Here is a 22,404-nt window from a genome sequence, read left to right on the forward strand (position 1 = left end):
AGGCTCCAGTAAGTTTGAATCATACCTACTCCGGGCGATATAGGAAAATAAAATATAATTCGAAAGGAAATAGGGCCTACAAAATGTGATTAGCCTTTTATTTAATTGACATTTTTGTATATTGTATTATCACTTAGTGGTATCAATCTCCTACCGGTATTGGATATAACATGAGTTAGACTTGGAGTATAGCAAAGAAGAAGAAATTATACAATGTCGACATAATCATTTCCCCAGCAAACACAGAACGTTTGTAAAACGTAATCGAAACGTTTGAATTTGGGTTTTTTAAGGTTTGGTTTTTCTAAACCGTTTTAAACACGTTTTTTCAACGTTTCTGTGTAGAAATAAATTTTATAATTGAACAACGTTTGCATCAAAACGTTATGAAAACGTTATAATAACGAATGCAAAAAACTAAAAATGTCTGTCAAACAGAAGAACGAAATCAAAACGTTTACAGAACGTTATAATACAACGAAATAATTACCAATTTTCAGAACAGTTCTGATCGTCTTTTCGAAACGTTATAAAAACGATTTTAAAACGTTGTTTTTTTAACATTGCAGTATATGGGAAATTACGTTACACGAAGACATAGAAAAAACGTTATAATAACGAATGCAAAAAAACTAAAAAAGTCTCAAACAGAAGAATGAAATCAAAACGTTTACAGAACGTTATAATATAACGAAATAATTACCAATTTTCAGAACAATTGTGATCGTCATTTCGAAACGTTTTAAAAAGGATTTTAAAACGTTGTTTTTAACATTTCAATTTATGGGAAATTACGTTACACAAAGACAAAAAACGTTATAGAAACGTATGTAAAAAAACTAAACACATCTTAGCCTACCGTACTGTTCTCTTGACAGTACTTCTACAACCGTAACACGATCGCTTCTTCTTGATTTAAAATCGTTATAGGGGATTATACCGGTCCACCGTGTTTATCATCCTGAATATCGCGCAAAACAAGCATTTTCTAAATTGAATAAACGAGCTATCTTTCAATTATTCCAAAACTATTGTGCTCTATTGAAAAATAATCACTGTCATTAATTGTGGTGGATCCCCTAACTTATACAAATCGTGTACTTTTAAAAATATATATGTTTTTCCGACGAGTTAATTAGGGTGTAGCCTACTATAGTTCATTACTTGCGTTCGTGCACGTGGGAGGAAGAATAATGACGTTACGTCGTTAATAATTTAAAAGCATTATTGATATCAAAATACTTTGGCCTAAACGTAATCTTAGCAGATTTTAACTTCTATATGAATTTTATATAATCATTGTAAATTTATAGGCCTTTAATATATATTATGTCATTTGAATATTTAATATTTTATGTGTTGTACTGTATGTATGTTTTATCGAGGGCCCTGAATGATCAGTTCTATTTGGAACTGGATAGGCTATCCTCAGTAAAGATGGTAATAAATAAATAAATAAATAAATTACTATAGTAATGATACAATGATTATGTTATATCATTTATATATAGGTTAAATGATAATTATAACATAATCATTGTATAAAATTAATTAATGTTGAGGTTTGTATTTTAAAAGAAGAATAATGACGTCGTTAATAATTTAAAAAAAGCATTATTAATATAAAAATACTTTGGCATAAACGTAATCATTACTATAGTAAAGATACAATGATTATGTTATATAATTTATATATAGGTTAAATGATAATTATAACATAATCATTGTATCAAATTAATTAATGTTGAGGTTTGTATTTTAAAAGAAGAATAATGACGTCGTTAATAATTTTAAAAAAGCATTATTAATATCAAAATACTTTGGCCTAAACGTAATCTTAGCATTACTATAGTAATGATACAATGATTATGTTTTATCATTTATCAAATGTAACGATTAAAAGCAAGCTACCGACCTAGGTATTATTTTGATTGAAGGTTTGATGTTTTTACTATATTGTTGTACACAATACAATATATTGATTTTTTTTAACGAATATCTTAACAATAATGATAAATTCATATTCCTATCACCGTATGTAATTATTCTGTTGAGGGGAGCGATAGTAAGAATGAATATGAGTGGAATGGAAAAAAGTCCCCCTACTTAACGAATACAACATGGTGTGTTATGTTGTAGATCAGTATTCTTGAATCAGTTCCACATATCATGACTTGAGAAATCTGATTGTATGATTTTTCTGTAAACATTGTTTTAAACATTACGCATGCATGCTAAATGTACAGAATGTAAAAATCTGCATTTACAGACATAGAGGAATTTAATAGAAAATGTCGTATTTATACAAATAGTATATTAGTGATCGAAGCAATCGAAACGTCGAGAAACTCAACAGTTCTTTTTACAGAACTATATCACCAATTTGTTAATTTGTAATAATGGTGCCACTGAAATAGGTCGAGAGAAAAAAAAATCATTTTAATAACAAATCACCATATATTTCCATTCTCTCTCTTAAAAAAAATAATGATATTATGATGATAACTGAAGATATGTTGTTTTGCGCTATCGTTACTGATATTCAAAAACTATATGAATCCCATCCCAGAAATGTAAAATGGACTCGCTAAAATTAAAAATCGATGATATATATATATATATATATATTTATTTTGTATTGACATCAAATTACTTGAGTTATATTTTGTTACCAGAACATATAATCATGATAGTCATAGTATCTTTAGGCCTATTTTGTCCATTTAAAAAATAACAGAAATTTGTTTTGAAAACTGGCTTATCATAAAACAGTAAAAAATACACAGAAAAATAGCACCAACAAGAAGGAAACCACAAAACTGTTATTTGTTCTTATGTGCTGCTGTTCTAAATTGTATTCGTTAACATTATCAACATTTTTTAGTTTTTATAAAAAAAGATAGAAAAACCGTATTATTTTGATTATTGTTAATTATTCATGGGTCCCAATTAAAGAAAGAAACCACTTAGATATTATTGCACGAGTCACTTAATTAGTAGTATTTAACTTAAGGCCCTATCATTATCTGAATTAAACCTTAGACCATCCCTCTGTTAATTATGCTGATTACTGTCTATTAACTCACACCTTCCACTTGCGCCAATTCCACAAAATTCAATTCCAATTTCTGCTAACGAAGATGAGACTCTGCGTAATCATCGGTTAGGATGTAAAAATGTATTAATTTAATAGGTAAGTTAGAATGTTGTATCCGTCAATTCTAGTTGAAATTCGAGGTCAAAGTCGTCACGAACTATGATTAAAAATATATAAAGCATTTTCGAAAGTGACATCTGATGAGAACCGGATCATTGACAAATTTCATAAAATGTGCTTCATATTATATGTAACACCTAGTATTATATACCTAACCTTGATACAGGCACTACATGTGATACACATGTGATGCTGTATTACGGAATTTGCCTCTGATATAATTGTTGTATGTGGAAATACAGCATTGAACTGAAAATTAGGTATGACATTTAAGACGATTTTCAGAATAGCAACAAGGAACGAATGAGTTTTAACAAAGGATTATAAATATATTTCTGTTTAGTGCAAGCTTTGCTTCTCTTCTGCATGCCACGTGCACTTGCGATTAATCAGTATAGGCTATACATCAATAAATAAATTAAATTATGATAGTACATTTTATAAGGCTAACATAAATGTCAGGTGCACTCTTACATCATTTGATTTTCTCTAAAGCAATCAACAGATACCGTATATACGTGATGATAAGTTACATTGTGTTTTTCTCTCTCCAAATGAAACCTAATTGCCATCATTTGGTCCTCATAGCTTCAATCTTTACTTTAAAAATAATCTGTGTTATTAAAACATTAAGTATTCGTTTTCCATCTCCTTTTTAATCAGCGAAGTGTGTGTTATCATAAAAAAAGTCACGTTTTACGATGATTTTTTATCCTAATTACTGGAAATTGTTCAAAATGAACGAAATGAATGAATACAGTTAAACCATTTGTTCAGTCTTTGACACATTCTGATTTAGTGAATAATAAACACTTGCGCATGCGCAATAAAAGGCACAGTTTATGTATATAATAACGTGTTAGACCCTCTCACTTGAGAGATTGGTATGGTTAAAAGCTGATTTGAAGATAAAACATTCTATCACCACAGCCGTTTTAGGTTACCAGGTACGTTAACATAAAATAATATTCTGTAAAACAAAATTTGCTATAATTAATAACTGATATACAAAAAGTGACTTGCGCATGCGTAGTATAATACAGGGATTTCTGAATATAAGACGTCTACTTTTTGGAGAGATTAAGTTATTTAGTTCGTAAGCTGATTTGATGAAGAAGAGGTAAATGCTTTCGGTAGAAAATTAATCATTGGTTTGCAGGTATGTTAATGTATTAATGATTACTTATATAGGCCTAGAGTAACAAGGAGTAGGCCTAATAAAAAGTTGTAGGACTATAGGTTGTGAAGAATAAATGTGTGTGGCCTAAGTTAATGGATAATACATTTGTATATTTTCTTACGGAGAAAATCCATAATGTAGTTTTCCATAATTGTCCATATTTCTTATTATTGTCAAATGTAAAATAATTTATTACATATTTAAATTATGATTTGACAAAAAAAAAAAAATAAATAAAAAGCTATACGCTTGTCTAGATTTAACCTTATAAAAGTATAATTGCTCACTTAAGTAACGCTATTAAAATTAAATAAATAATACCTTATTATGTGTAGTAACTTTATAGTAATTATTTATGTTACGGAATTTTAACAAATCAATTCGTAACAATATAACTATGTGTATGATATGCTCAATAATAGGAAACAGTTACATTACTGAATTAACTCTTCCACGGTATTATCATTATTATGAGTGGCTTAAACGACAATTTTGAATATAAAATTGAACAATTATGAGAATTCGAGTTAAAAAATATAGTGGATGATGTAGTACATAAACAATTTGACCTTCAATATTTTATAATGTTTTAGTATGAGGCCTAAGCCTTTTTTCTTTGTTTTACAAATCCATTAAGTATTCTAATTCAAATCATATTTATCTATGGAAAAAAATATTCTTATACAGTCAATTTTTGTTTATCATTTATTTTTCTTGCACGATACAAATTTTAAAGCAATCAGACTTGAAAATTTCGAAGTTACGGTATGATATAAAACAACAATTAATCACAAACCATATTTATTTTGAAACATTTTTAAGAACAGAAAATAAGAAGAAAGGAAATAAAAATAAACCTTCTAAAAATGTTTCTCTCAAGCAGTATATTTTCCAAACTCTCACAGGTTGTAAACTTTTGGTTTAAGGCTTTACTTTCAAAATGTTATATAAGAATTCATATTCGTGTTTGTGTTCCCTTAAAGCGTGGTTCCCACTAGAACGCAACGCAGCGACGTAACAAGTGGAACTGGTTTGAGCGTGGTTCCCACTAGAACGCAACGCAAGGACGTAAACGCAACGCAAGCGTTTTAACCAATGACAAGCGAAGTTATAGACAGTTAGCAATCACAAGCGAATAAGCCATCGCTTGTGATTGGTCAATTCACTTGCGTTGCGTTACGTCCTTGCGTTGCGTCGCTAGTGGGAACCACGCTTTAACACGGCCAATCCCAATAAAACGTGGTTCCTACTAGTGACGCAACGTAACGCAACGCTACGACGTAGTGCCGCAAATTGATGTATTGCGTAATCACAAGTGGGAACCGACGACGCAACAGTGCTGCAAACATCGCAGGGAAAAAATGGGAACCAAACTAAAGCTTGGTTTCCACTAGCGACGCAACGTAACGCAGTCTACAGCTTGGTTCCCACTAGCGACGCAACGCAAGGACGTAAACGCAACGCAAGCGTTTTAACCAATGACAAGCGAAGTTATAGACAGTTAGCAATCACAATCGAATAAGCCATCGCTTGTGATTGGTCAATTCACTTGCGTTGCGTTACGTCCTTGCGTTGCGTCGCTAGTGGGAACCACGCTTTAGCAACGTAAGAAAATGCCCTTCCAATAACTGTGTTTGCCCCCGCCTGCGTGAAATCAAACCTGCAATGTTTGCAGCACTGTTGCGTCGTCGGTTCCCACTTGTGATTACGCAATGCAGCACTTTGCGGCAATACGTCGTAGCGTTGCGTTACGTTGCGTCGCTAGTAGGAACCACGTTTTATTGGGATTGGCCGTGTTAAAACAGTTCCACTTGTTCCTCTCACGGGAAAGGAGTGTGCCCTGAAAAACGTGTCCCAACGGAGGGGGTACATGTACATGTACATGAAAGTTAAGGATTTATTTAATCAAGTATTTATTCAATATTTAATCAAAACAGTTACAATTATTACTAATATTAATGTGATTCTATAAAATAAATAATTAATAACCTTTCTCAAGATTCGTGTCTAAGGTTAGATGTATATTGATTTTTTTTCTATATTAAGAAAAAACCAATTCGAAGATATGCTTTTGTTGAACATGCACTCTAAATAATTAATACCTTAATCGTATTGTTAATTATCACAGTAATTATTATGGAAAAAGAGGTTATATGAGGGGCAGATGAGTTTCGCAATGGGCACAGAGCAAAACGAGACTCGAAACCGGGGTACTAAAAGATTGGGGTCATGGGGTTTGATACAACTCGAGTATACTATTTAGAATGTGTACCGTACCATGTCTACTTGATAATAAGAAGAACGAACCTTAAGCGACCAAAACTCGGCGTCTCAGATTCAGTTACATCTAATAAAAATATCCTATAGGCCTATATGACGATAGGAATTATTATTGCTGTTTATTGGTAGTTAATAACAATATAGCAACATAGAATGCATAATTGGTAAATGATTTGATGCGTAAATGTTAAAAAAGAACAAGATACAAAAGATTATAAAAGACACAAATTCAATCAGCTTTTAAACTTGAATTATCTGGATTAAATACACACGCGCAGATTTTTTTTGTATAATTATAGTTTCCTTCAACTACCATCCCGAAGCAAAAGCTCATTGTAAAAGTGCACCATTTTTCATTAATGAAGAGCGACAATATAGGATTAACCCATAATCAAGAAATATAAGCAATAAGAGAGAACATTTAAGACCTGATTGCGCGCTCGAGTCTAAAATTTCTCCAGACAATTAACTAGGGTTTGAATCAGAATATTGCAAATGTCAGGAATTCAGAACTAATATACGTGGTGTACCGCAAAATGTATATCAACGAATGGAGTTCCTCCAATATTCATAGAATGAGGGACCGTTATTCGTTACAAACATCATGCTTGTGTTATTATAACTAGGTAACTTCAGTAGCTTACGTAACCTGTTATTAAAGCAAACTCTAAATGAGTTCACAGTACCTTTACTAAATTTACTCCATATACATAATACATTGTTTAGTACTTTTATTGTGTAAACGAGTTTAAACTACACCATGAATATGTCGTTCACGTTGCACATCTTATCTTATCGTATCCTGCCTACTTGGTAATAAGAAGAACGATCGTTAATCGATCAAATGATTTTCATAGTTATAGTAGAGGCTATATATGGTTTGACCTTGAAAAATTTCTAATAAAAGGTCTTTTGGTATTTTTTTGTAGCTTTAGGTGTGAATAATTACCAAAAAAATTTTGCAGGCTTCTAGTTTTTTCAAGGTTACATAGGATACATGTCACATATAGCCTGTACTAAGTATATAGTTAATGAATAACATTTTCATCCTAAAAACTAATTATAAGTGTAAATACGATATTCAAATTCTAATTGATCATTCTTGACCGCGAGTTGTCAGGATGCCATACGGAGAATATGTACATATACTGTTGGTATTTGTCGCAGCAAGACATAAGATCAAAAGACTGTTACGAGTTCATAAATTGGCAAGGCAAGCTCAGTGTCCTGTTGTTAGATTGCCTTGGTGTATTGTAGGATTATCATCATAGAAAGGAATGCATTGATACAATTTGATATACGCCCAAGTGGGCGAGGGTGTGGCAGTGAGTCGTGAACCCCATGCCACCCCTCCCTTAGTTGTATCACACATTGTAAATGGTATGACTAAACGATGCATTCTTTTGTATTTTACAGATTTATAATTTAAAATAAGTTCATGATGAACGCAACTGATGACGATATGTATTCTCCACTACCAACAACCGAGTGTGAAGAAATCCTAAGAGAGCCTATTGATTTTACAAATCCGTATACAGGATTACTACTAGGCTTTGGTTTGATAGGCTCAATTGGTAACGCTATTGTAATTGGCGTGATCGTCAGCTCCAAGTCTCTTCGATCTAAGATGACGTACAAGTTGGTGTGCAACCTTGCATGTGCAGATTTCATAGCATCACTTTTCATGATTCCACGACCAGATGTACTTTACGATCAAAGCATTGCGATGAGGTTTGTCTGCAGAGTTTACGGTTCTGATTTCCCGCTCTGGATGAGTTTTGTAGTGTCTGTAATGGCATTACTAATGATGGCGTTGGATCGTTACTGGGCCATCGTCACTCCACTTAGATACCAGACAATCGTGTACTCAAAGAAGCGCTACCTACTCCTCGTCTTCCCGTGGGTTGCTGGGGTTTTGGTACAGGGCTTTTGTATAATCGTCAGAGATGTTGATGAGTGCGGTAAATGTAAGAACTTTTACAACTGGGAATACGCTCTACCTTTAGTCGGAAGTTCGGTGTTTATATTTTCCTACTTAATACCTATCACCTGTATGATGTTCGTTTACTACAAGATCATACAAGGTATGGCTACAATGGCGAAAAACATGGTCACGTACAATCAAGACCAGTCAGCTAAAAAGTTAGAGAAAACTAAGACAAAGATGGTGTGGGTATTCTTCGGTTTGACTGTATTCTTCATAATAACATGGGGGCCAGATCAGTTCTTATACCTGTCATACACTATGGGTGCTTCTGTGTACAAGGGGACGGTATATAACAAACTTATCGTTCTTATTGCGTATGCGAATAGCATCATAAACCCACTAGTGTACGCGTTTACGCAGAAGACAGTGCGAAAGAAATTGGGAATCGATTGCAAGAAGAAACGACGACGAGATCAAACAGCATACTCAATCGACAACAATTCATCAGCAATCGACAACACAAGCCAGTCAAGAATGTCAAATACCTCTATAAGTTCCATTTAAAGTTATATTGTGACAATGCAGTTACAGAATACTCGCAACTTCAGCTGATTTTCGTACGGATGTCTAGTGACAAAAACTAGTAATACAACCCAAATGGCATGGCTTTCAGAAAAGAGTCGAAAAAGAGGCTATTAATGGAGACGCGCGATAGCACCCATGGGACTCGAATATTACTCGCATGCCACACGTAATGTAATGTAAATTGTGTACACAATCAGTATTGTATCAGCTATCTACAACATAAATGTTATTGACTATCACCATCCATTAAATGGTTATGTTAGTAACCACACGTTTTCGTGGAAAAAAAACTATGCATTAACAAAATCGATGACTAGGTACTTTATATCAATATTGTTCAAGGGCGTACGCACAAATATTGTCCTTAGCAATTCAATTTTAATAGATAATACTATAAATATGAGTTCATTTTTTCGTTACGAGATATGACTTTGCTCATAATTTAAAATAAATATAATATGTATAATCAATATGAAAACCATTATTATTATTAAAGAAAGATCAAAGCGCCGTACAGAGTAATAACAGAACCGGTATAATGATATACAAAATACAAATGCTTTAAGAGCGCAACTTAGGACTTAGAGTTTCAATGTGTTTCTTAAAAGCACGAGAACTAGGAGCCTGCCGAATTACTAAGGGGATATTATTCCAGGACCAGGAATAGAAAACGCACTGTCCAAAACCCCTAGTGTCAGGGACAGAAAGGCATAGATTGTCCATGGATGATATAAGGCCAGTAGGCGTAGCCTACGACGAGGCTCATACAAATTAATGGTAGCTTTCAATGTATTTCGGGGCACTATGAACAATGTTGTATGTAGTATCTTAAACTCAAAGATGTTTTAAAATTTCCGATTAGGCCTTCTAAATCAGTTTTTATTTTAAATACTACACATGTAATCAGCCTTATTTGTTTCCATTAGTATTGTACTTACGTCATCACTACTTATCTTTAAATACTATATTTTAGGCCTATTCAGTATTTAGTCTTAAGTGCCGCAATAAAATCACCACTATACATTATTTTTGCTTCTTTCAAGGAAAAAATGATTGTAAACATTCTACATATATACTATATATATCTTAACACCCTTTGTGATTTCTAAACTCACGTGTTAAGTGTAGTATGTTATGAAGTCACATAACAATCAATCAAAATTGAGACAAAAAATACTGTGTTTAATTTATGACAATTGTTTTAATTAGCTTCGTTGAATGTTGACAAATTAGTTTTACTTATTCTCGTATTTGAAAAAGAGGCAATGCAGGCCTGTAAAGTGTACTCATGAGACTTATACAGATGGCTGTAGTCAGTCAGTAGACAAGAAACTCCAGGAACGGTTTATTGCGTTCGAACGCGTTAAATTACATCAATAAATAATTTCCACTAAAATGATAACGCGCGCAACATGCCAAAATCTTTCATTGATGTGCGTCTAAAACTACTTTTTTATAAGTTGCTATAACTATTCCAATATTCATGTATATTGAAATTTACGAACATTAAAGCTTAAAACGTGCTGAGACATTTTAATTTAATTTAAAACTTCCTCATATTATCAATTTATAGCATCATACACAATTGTCCATTGTAATGTCATGTACAATAAATATTTAGTGTCACTCCCCGTGTACTAGTTAATTTGGCACATATAATTATTAGTCACGCACTGTGATGCATTTATCAAATTGATATTCAGTATTAGATGTTATGGGCACATTATCATTAAGAAATAATAATACACACTGCAGGTCTACTATTCATGATGACAATATCGAAATATTGATCATATTTTGACGGCGTCGTGTATGCTTTACCTCTTTGGTGATTGTGTATTGTCGTCAACCTTGCAGCTACTAAAATAATATTTGTTTGATACGTGTTTTGTATTAATTTAAAAATGTTAATAGTTATATCGTTTTAGTATTTTATCATGTTGAATCGATTAACTATTATTATTTAAACAATGTATTGTACTGACCACAACCAACTTTCGCCCGTATACTATATGTAAATGAGTTTGTACTTATGGCGCCATCGATCGAATGGACAAAATAAATTCAATTCTTAAGTCCAATTTAAGTTAAATTACACAAACCAATGTAAGAGAATGAGATACCTACCTATATGCCATTGTTTAGTGTCTATAACTGTTGTAGGGATGTGGGGGATCTAACGAAATAGACTACACAAACCAACAGCGGTTTACCTCTTTTCACGTGGCATACGGTATTGTAGTGTCTATGTGGTGTGGTAGCCTGGCGGTATAGCCTACCCTATACCTGTAATAGCAATTGTAGTGTAGCAGGTATTTCACGAAATTGACTAAGAGCAAGGTATTGCCGGTATTTCAGAATCGACAATGGTTTTCTCTCTATTCTGTATCATTTTATCCAGGAAGAGAATTTGTTATTAAGTATCTCTACGTAGATTTTCTGGTTGATGGTGCATTGTTGCCCACACCAGTTTCTCGTAGAAATTATAAATTAGATTTTAGGCATATGGGTTCTCGTATCAATGCATTTTACCACTCTTTACTACTCATTTTATTTCCTTTCCGAGGTTGTGGGATACCCTCCTTATTGAAGTGACTGATTTGTGCCTTTTTGGTTCCTCTAAGTTTTTCCCTGCCTTATTTAATGTATTTTGTTGTTAACTTGTTTTTGCACCAGAAGGAGAGTACTCGCATAGTGACTTGTCACTTTTCTACAATCCGCCAGACTGGTGTTAGTTTTCTTGTGTTTGTATTTTTTTTATTGTATTATATGTTTTATATGTCTTCTGGAAAATAAATGAATTGAATTGAATTGAATTGAATTGAAGAGTGTATTTTAAACTCTAATAATTGGCCATAAACGTCTTTCTTCTTGCCTTCCATTCCAATCTACAGTACCCCGTATTCAACTGAGCACTAGTTACCAAGCAATAGACTTGTGTTTTGTGAAAATCAAAATTGATAGATATAGAACTTTGTACGAAAGATTTGAGAAAGAAAACTTGTTAAGTTAAGTTTGTTGTTTCCCACAAAAAGTATATTTAAATATAAAATGTAAAGACAATCGAATCATATTTGTGCATTTGTATTCAAAATGATGCTATTTTTTATATCCATAATGTGTTTTGTAATGTAACGTTTTGTGCAATAAAATGTATAGTCACTTATTTTGTTACCTTGTAGTTTTATCTATTTTGTAAATCCAAGTGTTTATCTCAAGATTCTCTATTCTCTCATTTTACTATTTGATTGTACATGTTGTCTTCTTTTTCATAGAACGCCTTATTTGTACGTTTAACCGTATTTTCTCTTTTTCAACATGGTTTGATTTGAACGCGTCAACTTAGTACGTCTCTAGCCTTCGCAGCAGAATTCACATGAACTTTTGAATTTACAAGTACATTATTAACTCTGTGTACTTAATTTTTAATAGATTATTCAAGATGGAAGCAGTGGATTCATTAAAAACAAGTTTACTTTTATAGAACGGTAATGAATGTGTGTATTCGTTAAAATGAGAGAGTGACTGACTTATTTAACTTGGCGAAGCTGAGTTAAATAGGACATTCAATCTTTCAACTCACGTGAACGTGTCTTTATTTCTAGAAAAATGGTTTAATAGACAATGTACTGAATGACAATCGAATTAAATAATTAGTACAATCAATTTCTACAAACGACTCAATGTAATAACAATACGATAAGCAATAACATTTTGATAGAATGTTCAATAATTCAAATGATACTTAATGTATATACAATATGCTGTTCTAGTTTGTATTGTATAAGAACACTGAATTCGATTTACCTATATTGGAATTAACAATAAACATTATTAAATAAACAAAGAAATAAACATACAATTTAGATTGAATTTTTATTTAGTGTTTTTTTAGCGTATTTAAAAACCAGAAAAAGTTTTCCAAATGCAAATTAACCCACGATCACATTGTATTGGCAATGATGTAGTTTAAGTTATTAGACAGCTATTTAATTGTTGACGTGTCATACTCAAGCTTGGTTCCCACTAGGACGTAACGCAACTACGTAAGCGCGACGTAAGCAATCACAAGCCGATAGATTATCCGAATTTTTGCTTGTGATTGGTCAACGCGCTTGCGTTGCGCTTACGCCCTTGCGTTGCGTCCTAGTGGGAACCAGGCTTTAGCAGAAATAAGGAACAGTAGCAATTTAGTTCGTGAAACGTTGGTAGAATCATCTAGTCAAGTTTAGGAATTGTTGTAATACAATACAATATAAACGAAATTTGCTTTCCGAGATTCATTAAAGCATAGAGGTATAAATAAATGAATAATTGTGTCACACTGTTTCTTGGTATCCATTCAGTGACAGTCTGCCAAAATGTAAAAACTCGGTTTTATTCTGCAGGTGGCGCTATGTTGATTATTCTGCTAGAGCCATTGCTTATCGTATAAGAGAATCCGGGAAATTGTCTTTTAATAGAGATACACCATAAATAAAACATAAATTGTGTTTCATTTAATCACGAGATGTCAATCGTACAAGATCTTTCATTAAAAGGTTTTCTTTAGTCTTGACATTCCTCCTTAAGTTACACGATATTAAATTGAAACAATGATTCGAGTTGAAGCAATAGAAGTCATGAACAGAATCTCAATTAACCAGTTGATATTTTATATGTTCAACCAGTTCATTTGTAATAGAACTATTCCACACGAATCTCAGTTCATGCGTGAGTTGACAGGAAGAAAAACACCGTTTTTACTCGTTTTGTTCTGGCAGTTTATATTATGAACAGACCATGTTTACGAAACGATTCAAAATGTGTGTTATGCAAACGCAATGTCGTGTCTGTAAAATGATCTAGCTAATTGATGGGTTTCACTAACGCCTAATTTATTCTAGCCAATAATTGTCTATCTAATATTCAGTAAATACAATTCAGTTACGACAATAAAGCAGCATTATTAAATGTATTATATTCTGATTCTTTCTTCAAGAAGACATTCCTCTCAGAAAGTTTTTGCAGCAAAGATTTTTTTATTTAATGGAAGTTGTCAATCTTTTTTTATTTATTGGTTATTTTATACATTTGCTGTGGTATAATTTTGGCCAGTATAATGTTACAGAATTAATTGTTTACCTACATTGGTAAATGTACTCACCAAAATTACAAATATGGCATTGTTTTGGTTATACAGATTTCCTATTCGAATGTTTTCATCGTTAAGATTATATTTTTAGTGTTTATGGCTAAATGGCTAATTTTCCGATACATTAAAGCATTATTGTAAAACTTGTTCTTAATTACAAAGGAACACTTTAAACTGAATATCGAAGATGAACACGACAACGTGCGAAGATACAGTTGTTACCAACAATACTGACGACCCATTCAATATCATGCTGATGTGTTTTGGGTTGATAGGTTTGATTGGAAACTCTATCGTCATTTTCGTCATCATTAACTACAAATCTCTTCGATCAAAGATGACATACCAGTTAGTGTGTAATCTGGCCGTTTGTGATTTCACCTCATCTTTATTCATGATTCCTGTACCTGACATCAAATACGATCAAAGTATCATAATGAATATTGTATGCCGAATTTATGGTTCACACTTTCTAATGTGGGCAAGTTTGTCTGCTTCCGTTATGAACCTTTTAATGATCGCATTGGATCGTTATTGGGCAGTAGTCACTCCTCTAAAATACCAAACAATCATTTTCTCTAAGAAGCGTTACTTTATGTTAATTTTCCCGTGGCTTACTGGAATGTTCTTACAAGTATTTAATGTCTTTGCTAGCTTTGTCGATGAATGCGGTCAATGTTTGGAAACATTCAATAACGGTTATGTGTTTACGTTTATTAGAGTAACCGTTTTCTTATTTTCGTACCTGATTCCTATAATATACATGTTTTTTATTTACAAGACGATAATCAAAAGTATGGCGGAAATGGTAAATAATATGAATAAATATCAACAAAACCATGTTGCTAAAACTCTAACAAAAACGAAATCCAAAATGATGTGGGTTTTCTTGTTCTTGACCGTTTTCTTTACAATAACTTGGGGTCCAAATAAGTTAAATTGGCTGTATGCTTCGTTAACTGGTCAATCGTTATGTGACAAAACGCCCCAATTATGTAAATTCATGCTACTAATAGCGTATTCAAATACCATTCTGAATCCGTTTGTGTATGCTTTTACACAGAAGAAAGTTAGGAAAAATGTATGCATTTTGAAACTGATTGCTGATGAAATGGAAAGTTGAAAAAGTATAACAAAAAGATATTCAACGTGTACAGCGACGGTACTACACCATAGTAGGTTGTACGCACTAGGCCTACATATTTTATAAAATAAGATTCTTTACTGACAGTAATTATTAGATTGATTATATTTAGAACATAACTAGTTTCAGAAAGGAGCAATGGATGATATAAGAAGGTACATGCTGTATTTTCATTTCATTTTTTTTATTTTGTCTCCATAAAAATACAGTATAAAAAAACCTGGATAAACAGCAAGAAAACATCCCACAAAACCAGGCAGAGACAGGATTCCTAAAAAGCAAACTTAATCACTATCTAGTAGGTCTCCTATTGTACTGATTGTATAAAAAACATTTAGAATAAAATTTGTATAAACATTAAAAATGCATATAAATACTATAATTAAACATTTTGAATGAAATCACGAAGTCACTGATACCCACATAATTGTCATTTTTCAACCTGTTAGTGGCGGTTTCATCGCTGTTGGTTGTCAACTGAATAAAATAAATAAAAATAAATAAAAATAATAAAATAATAATTTGCCTTTTGATTGATAAAGATAATGATTTAGAAATATAAGGGAACATAATCTAAGTTAACAACTTAATTGTATATCTCTACTACAAACCACTGCAGCACATTCCACTATTGTGCAAAACCAAAAGTGCCCAAACTCGGAAAAAGTGAGGCAAGCCATATGATTCTATATTTCAAACTTTATTCTTATTATAATGCCATGCCGCAGCCTTTTCAGAGTTTGTTTAATATTACCCCAATTGTAAGTGCCTTTATTAAAAATAGAAGAAAAGTCTGATTACTTTTCAGAACAATTACAAATTCACCAACACAATACTGTCGAAATCACTGGGTTCATTATACTAATTGTTCCTGTATGTTTGTTAATTGTCTTTTAATAGAGATACAGTAGACCATAAAAAAACATAACTATTGTGTGGCGTCATTTAATCACGAGATGTCAATCATTTAGCATTTTTCATTAAAACGGTTTTTTTTCGTATTGACATTCCTCCTTAAATTACACGATATTACATAGAAACAATGATTCGAATTATAGAAATAGTAGCCGGTGTGACTGAACCTAATTATGTAACCAAATCTCAGAACAATAAAACCAATTCTTAATTAACCAGTTGATGTTATATCATGAAAGACAATGATAATTGTTTGGATTGAACTAATTGTCGATGATTGAATAAAACTATCATCTAAACTAAAACAGTTCATTTGTATCGGATGATGTTCTTCTCTAAGTACTATGTTATGTAACGAAACTGTCCACATGAATACCAGTACAACGAGGCAAGTTGAAAGGGCCTGAAAAAGGAGATTCACCTTGGAGGAAATTTAGGTAGGCATCGCAACGTTTTCTAACCGAATTAACATTTGGGGTGGGCTTCTAGAGAAAAGAATGTAGGCTGATTGGTTGTTTAATATTCTGGAAAGGTTAATTCAAAAACATATACAAACATTTAGAAACAACCAACGCCTATCTGTTCACGTTAACGTGTTTTAATGAACTCGTTTTGTTTTGCCAGTTTATGAACAGACCATGTTTACGAAACCATTAAAATGTGTGTTATGTAAACGTAATGTCGTGTCTGTAAAATGGTCTAGCTAATTGATGGGTTTCACTAACGCCTAATTTATTCCAGCCAATAATTTTCCATCTATTCAGTAAATAAAATTCAGTTACCATAATAAAGCAGCATTATTAAATGTATTATATTCTTTCTTCTGATTCTCCTCAGACGTGTATTAAGTTGTTGCAGCGAAGATTTTTTAAATTAATGTAAGTTGTCAAATTCTTCTTTCATTTATTTGTTATTTATACATTTTCTATGGTATAATTTAGTCCTGTTCTCAACAGTATAATGTGTGATTAAATTAACTTTCCGACACGAATGTTTCTGTTCCTACATTGATGTAGGTGTACTTACCCAATGTACAACATTGTGTACAAAACAACTTGGGCAGTGTTTTTTAGAAAGTTCCATGATTAAAATTATGTACATTAAAATATTGTCAGTGGTTATGGATGAAAACGCTTTGTAAATTTATCAATAAAGTAAAGACATTTTGACTTAAACTTGTTCTTATTTACAAGAAACTAATTGTCGAAGATGAACACGACAACGTGCGAAGATACAGTTGTTACCAATACTGCAGAAGACCCCTTCAAGATCATGAAGATGTGTTTTGGGTTGATAGGTTTAATTGGAAACTCTATCGTAATTTTCGTCATCATTACATACAAATCTCTTCGATCAAAGATGACATACCAGTTAGTGTGTAATCTGGCCGTTTGTGATTTCACCTCATCTTTATTCATGATTCCTGTATCTGACATCAAATACGATCAAAGTATCATAATGAATTTAGTATGCCGAATTTATGGTTCTAAATTTCTAATGTGGGCGAGTTTGTCTGCTTCTGTGATGGGCCTGTTGATGATCGCATTGGATCGCTATTGGGCAGTAGTCACTCCTATAGAATACCAAACAATCATTTTCTCTAAGAAGCGTTACTTTATGTTAATTTTCCCGTGGCTTGCTGGAATGTTCTTACAAGTATTTACTGTCTTTGTTAGCGTTGTCGATGAATGCGGTCAATGTTTGGAAACATTCAATAACGCTTATGTGTTTACGTTTATTGGAGTAACCGTTTTCTTGCTTTCGTACCTGATTCCTATAATATACATGTTCTTTATTTACAAGACGATAATCAAAAGTATGGCGGAAATGGCAAATAATATGAATAAATATCAACAGAACCATGCTGCTAAAACTCTAACAAAAACTAAATCCAAAATGATGTGGGTTTTCTTGTTCTTGACCGTTTTCTTTACAATAACGTGGGGTCCAGATAAGTTCATCTGGCTGTATACTACGTTAAGTGGGCAATCGTTATGTAAAAAAACGCCCCAATTATGTAATATTTTTTTACTAATTGCGTATTCCAACAGCATTCTGAATCCGTTTGTGTATGCTTTTACACAGAAGAAAGTTAGGACAAATTTATGCATTAAATAAAAATGTTAATGACAGGGAACGTTGAAATACAAAGTAACAAACAAGATAATTCAACGACTACAGCGATGTCAATACAACATACTAGGTTGTACGCACTGGCCTACATATTTTATATATACATTATTTACTGACATTAGTGACGATTAAGAACATAGCTTCGCAAAGGAGCTATCCGGGATGCTGGTAGCCTATAATAAGGATGATGGGGATGAATTTGTAGACATTTTTGTTTTTATTTCACGGAAAGTAGGCCTACCGGTACATTTGAGAGGTAATATTATTAAACTATAGTGACCCATCGTGTCTAAACTGAAGAACGTATGGCGAGTGCCCATCGTCTGTTCAAAATGTATATAAAAAAGAGATAATTTTTTGAAATATTAGTTAACATATATCAGAAGTTAACAACTTTATTATGACGTCTGTATATTCCCACTGAAACCCAATGTTAACTTGTATCTATTAAGCACTATGACCCTGATCCTATCATTACGCAATTTACCAATAAAGTGTTTAGATATATTGTATTTGAATAATAGACTTTCGTGTTAAAAGTATATCGCCCTCTCTTACCAAGAACAAACGTTATTGCTTTCAAGAGGGCGCAAGTACTTTATTTAACAATTTCGCTTATTTATTTTCAATGTATTTTGAATATGATTAGTATAGAGTATTGGAATATATGATATACTTATAAGTATGAGTTCAAATTGGTAATAGAATCCCTTTTAAAGTTGTATTTTGTTTTTGAAACCTGTTTTTGTTGGAACTGGAATTTTCTCTGATCTATAGAGGGGGTAGTAGCCGCGAATATGGGCAGACGATCAAGGAATCGTCGTTCGTACGACGTCTTGACAGCTAGCGCGCCACGGTTAAAAGGGTGACCTGACACGAAACTCTTTCTTATCTGGAGAATATCACCTCCATCTTACACACGGTGTTGCCGCCCACACTATTGTGTGTTGTTAAAGTTGGTAAGTCATTGGTTTTTCCTATACAAATATTATTTTAGTTGATGCAGGCCTAGCTAGGCATGACACCTATTAGTTAGAAGTAGGCTAGGCCTAGGCTATACTAGCCTATTGGCTACTACTACTAGGGTAGGCTAGGCCTAGCCTAGGCCTAGTGCTTACTAAATACTAGTTTAGCTAGGGGCTTCCTAAACAGTAGGCCTAGCCTAGAGTAGGTAGGCCTAGCCTAGGCATGTATTATTAATTAATTAATAACATTAACAATGAACAATGCTATCCTGCCTGTGGCTGGCAATACTTTTGCGAACAATATAAAAAATAGCTAGAAAGAAGGTAGGGCTCAGGAGGGGCCTAGGGCCTAGGCTGGTAGCATAGCACTAAACTTCAAGAAGTAGGCTATACTCAGCTCCACTCTATTATATGCCTACCTGGTTTGAATAAGAATTTATTTTTTAACATTGTTTTTTAAGACGTTGTTCGCTTTTTATTTAAAAGTGTCCTTAAATAATCATTTTATAATATGAAATGTATACTGTTTATAAATTTTATCAAGTTAAAAATTGCATACACTACACATCAGCAAATAGTTGTAAAAGTCAATTAAATAGCACAAGAATTATTATTTTTATCTAAAACGTACTTGAATGACCTGTAACATTTATACGTTACAAAACAACTAATGCGATCTGATAATGGAATATAAGGATTATTTATGCTCCTGATAGACAGAAACTAATTGAAGAACAATTTAAAGGTTAGGTTTTATGAAATACGAGTCTTTTATCTTCTGTTTTGATACATTGAACTTTTAACACAATATTGATTCTGTCGTATTCGATTCACATGCTAAATCATTAGATGACTACAGATTATCTGTACATATGAATTTATCGTTGTGAATTTCCTCCATGATTTAACAAAGATGTATTTTCAGACAGCCTGCTAAATATATACATATGTAACGTAAAATCATATTAAATTTATTTTATTACTATTTCATAACTGTACCATTATTAGCTATAATTTTAATCTTAGTTTGCACTTTTATCCTTAAGACACTCTATAGGCCTACACGGCATGAATACGTTTACAAAGTGTCGAATGGCGATGCGGCGAGTTTGCCTATAGAGGCGACTTTGAAAAGGGACGACTTTAGTTGACATCATCCATTTAGGCTACATGTAACACTGAAATATTACAAATATTTCTTGTTTTAAATACCGTACACGGTACACAATTGGTAGTTACCTCTGCTAAATTTGAATTATCCCCGTTTTCATTTCGTCAATGTGTTTTTATTGTGCAAATTCTTCGTGCGTTATATCACTTCCCCAACATGACAAATAGCTAGAATGATGACAGCTATATTAAGCCCGAAGATACTTGATTAATAATACAAGTAATTATTAACAGGTATAATATTCATGGTAATAATTGACCGATAGGTTATTCCAATCCAGTGTGTATTCTATTTCATTACCTCCATACATGAAGATATTGTATTGCTAACAAACGTACAGCAAACTGTAGAGCATCTTGCTTATTTTCGAGTCGAGTGGCCGTGCGGTTAAGGCAGGGGCGTTGCAAACCATACAGTAGCTATATACAATCGGCACCGGTTCAAGAAACTCCTCGACCATTGATCTGGTGGTAGTCTTCTCGGATATGGGACCCTTAGGGGTGTAGAAGGTTGTAGTATGTGTCGTTCACACCTGTGCGCAACTCATCCTAGTAGGCAGGCAGGTTATTCCCCCATTCACATGTTTCTCTAGGAGTACGAATTAGTACTAGGCCTAGTACCATACATGAAGATGCCTGTCGCCCTTTCACATCGCCTACTAGTACTAGTTCACACACAGCGGACCGGCACGCATCATTTTGTATGTGTGCACCCCGGTGTGTAAAATCCGTAGTAAAAAGACGGCCTATAAATATCATGTTGAATAGGTTCTATGCGACGATTCGACTTTTTTGGCATATATGGCGTTTCATACGTATCATATTTTTAGTTGAAATTAGTTTGTTCGTATTTTCATTTTCTTTTAATGTGCGAGGACCGTTTGCGATCTCATAACTTAGTACTACTGTATTTTAAATCTTATTATTCATCTTGGACATTTTGACATTTTTTATTTCTTATATAGATATTGTTAACGTAATTTTAAGCAATGAATTCTTGATGTGTGTTTGAGCCTTGCGGCTAGAGATTATACGCTTTCCGATGTGAAGCGAAGAAAATGTTAACTTGACTATATCCACGCAGCTGGATAGCAGCGCATCCATCTTGATTTGTTTTTTTGTTTATTTTTATATGATTTTTAATCAATTTCGTTTATAATTTTGTTTTATAATCAATGATGTGGTTCAAGGTTATATAAAGTTCAGACCTCAGAGATTATAACTGTCGATAGCAAACTAGCATTTTTTCAGAATCATGCGTAACACTGTTAGTACCATTTCAACGACATTGTTGACTTGTCGTAAAAATTATGTTTAAAAAAAATGTCGCCCGATTATCTGTCTTCACACATGTCATTATATGTCCAGTATCATGGTAAATTGTGTAACACAGTGTCACGTATCACATGTGGCGCGCGCCTGTGGCCACAATACCGTACAAAGTGGCAGTGCCCGAATGTGACAAAGTTGAAAGCTGGTGTTTTTAAACTCATTTATTCGTACATTAGCCAGTATTAAATTATACTTGCGTGTTTACATTTCGTATTAAAGGCCAATTTACACAGACGAGCGGTAACGGTAATAAATATATAGAATCTACATAACGCGGAGCGGACGGGCGGTTTCCGCTCAGGATAGATACATAATATTCTACGTGAAACAAGCTACGTGGTTTTCTGCTTACCGTTACCGGTCGTCTGTGTAAATTGACCTTAACGCGGTACGCCCCCTTTGGTTATTGCATTTACTGATTA

At 33.0% G+C, this 22,404-nt stretch overlaps 2 protein-coding genes across 2 annotated transcripts; both read left to right on the top strand.

Moving 5' to 3' along the window:
* The first annotated feature begins 4,107 nt into the window (after positions 1 to 4,107).
* LOC144848339 (galanin receptor 2a-like) lies at positions 4,108 to 9,511 on the top strand. Its single transcript, XM_078705058.1, has 2 exons — positions 4,108 to 4,164; positions 8,094 to 9,511. Exon 2 carries the CDS (start codon positions 8,116 to 8,118, stop codon positions 9,166 to 9,168), a length of 1,053 nt encoding a protein of 350 aa, XP_078561184.1. The 5' UTR covers positions 4,108 to 4,164; positions 8,094 to 8,115; the 3' UTR covers positions 9,169 to 9,511.
* An 8,080-nt stretch (positions 9,512 to 17,591) lies between these two features.
* On the top strand, positions 17,592 to 18,552 carry LOC144848341 (histamine H2 receptor-like). The gene has a single exon (XM_078705059.1). The coding sequence runs from the start codon at positions 17,592 to 17,594 to the stop codon at positions 18,498 to 18,500; it is 909 nt and encodes a 302-aa protein (XP_078561185.1). The 3' UTR covers positions 18,501 to 18,552.
* The last annotated feature ends 3,852 nt before the right edge of the window (positions 18,553 to 22,404 follow it).

This window comes from Antedon bifida, chromosome 7, assembly GCF_963402885.1.
Source record: "Antedon bifida chromosome 7, ecAntBifi1.1, whole genome shotgun sequence".
NCBI lineage: Eukaryota > Metazoa > Echinodermata > Crinoidea > Comatulida > Antedonidae > Antedon > Antedon bifida.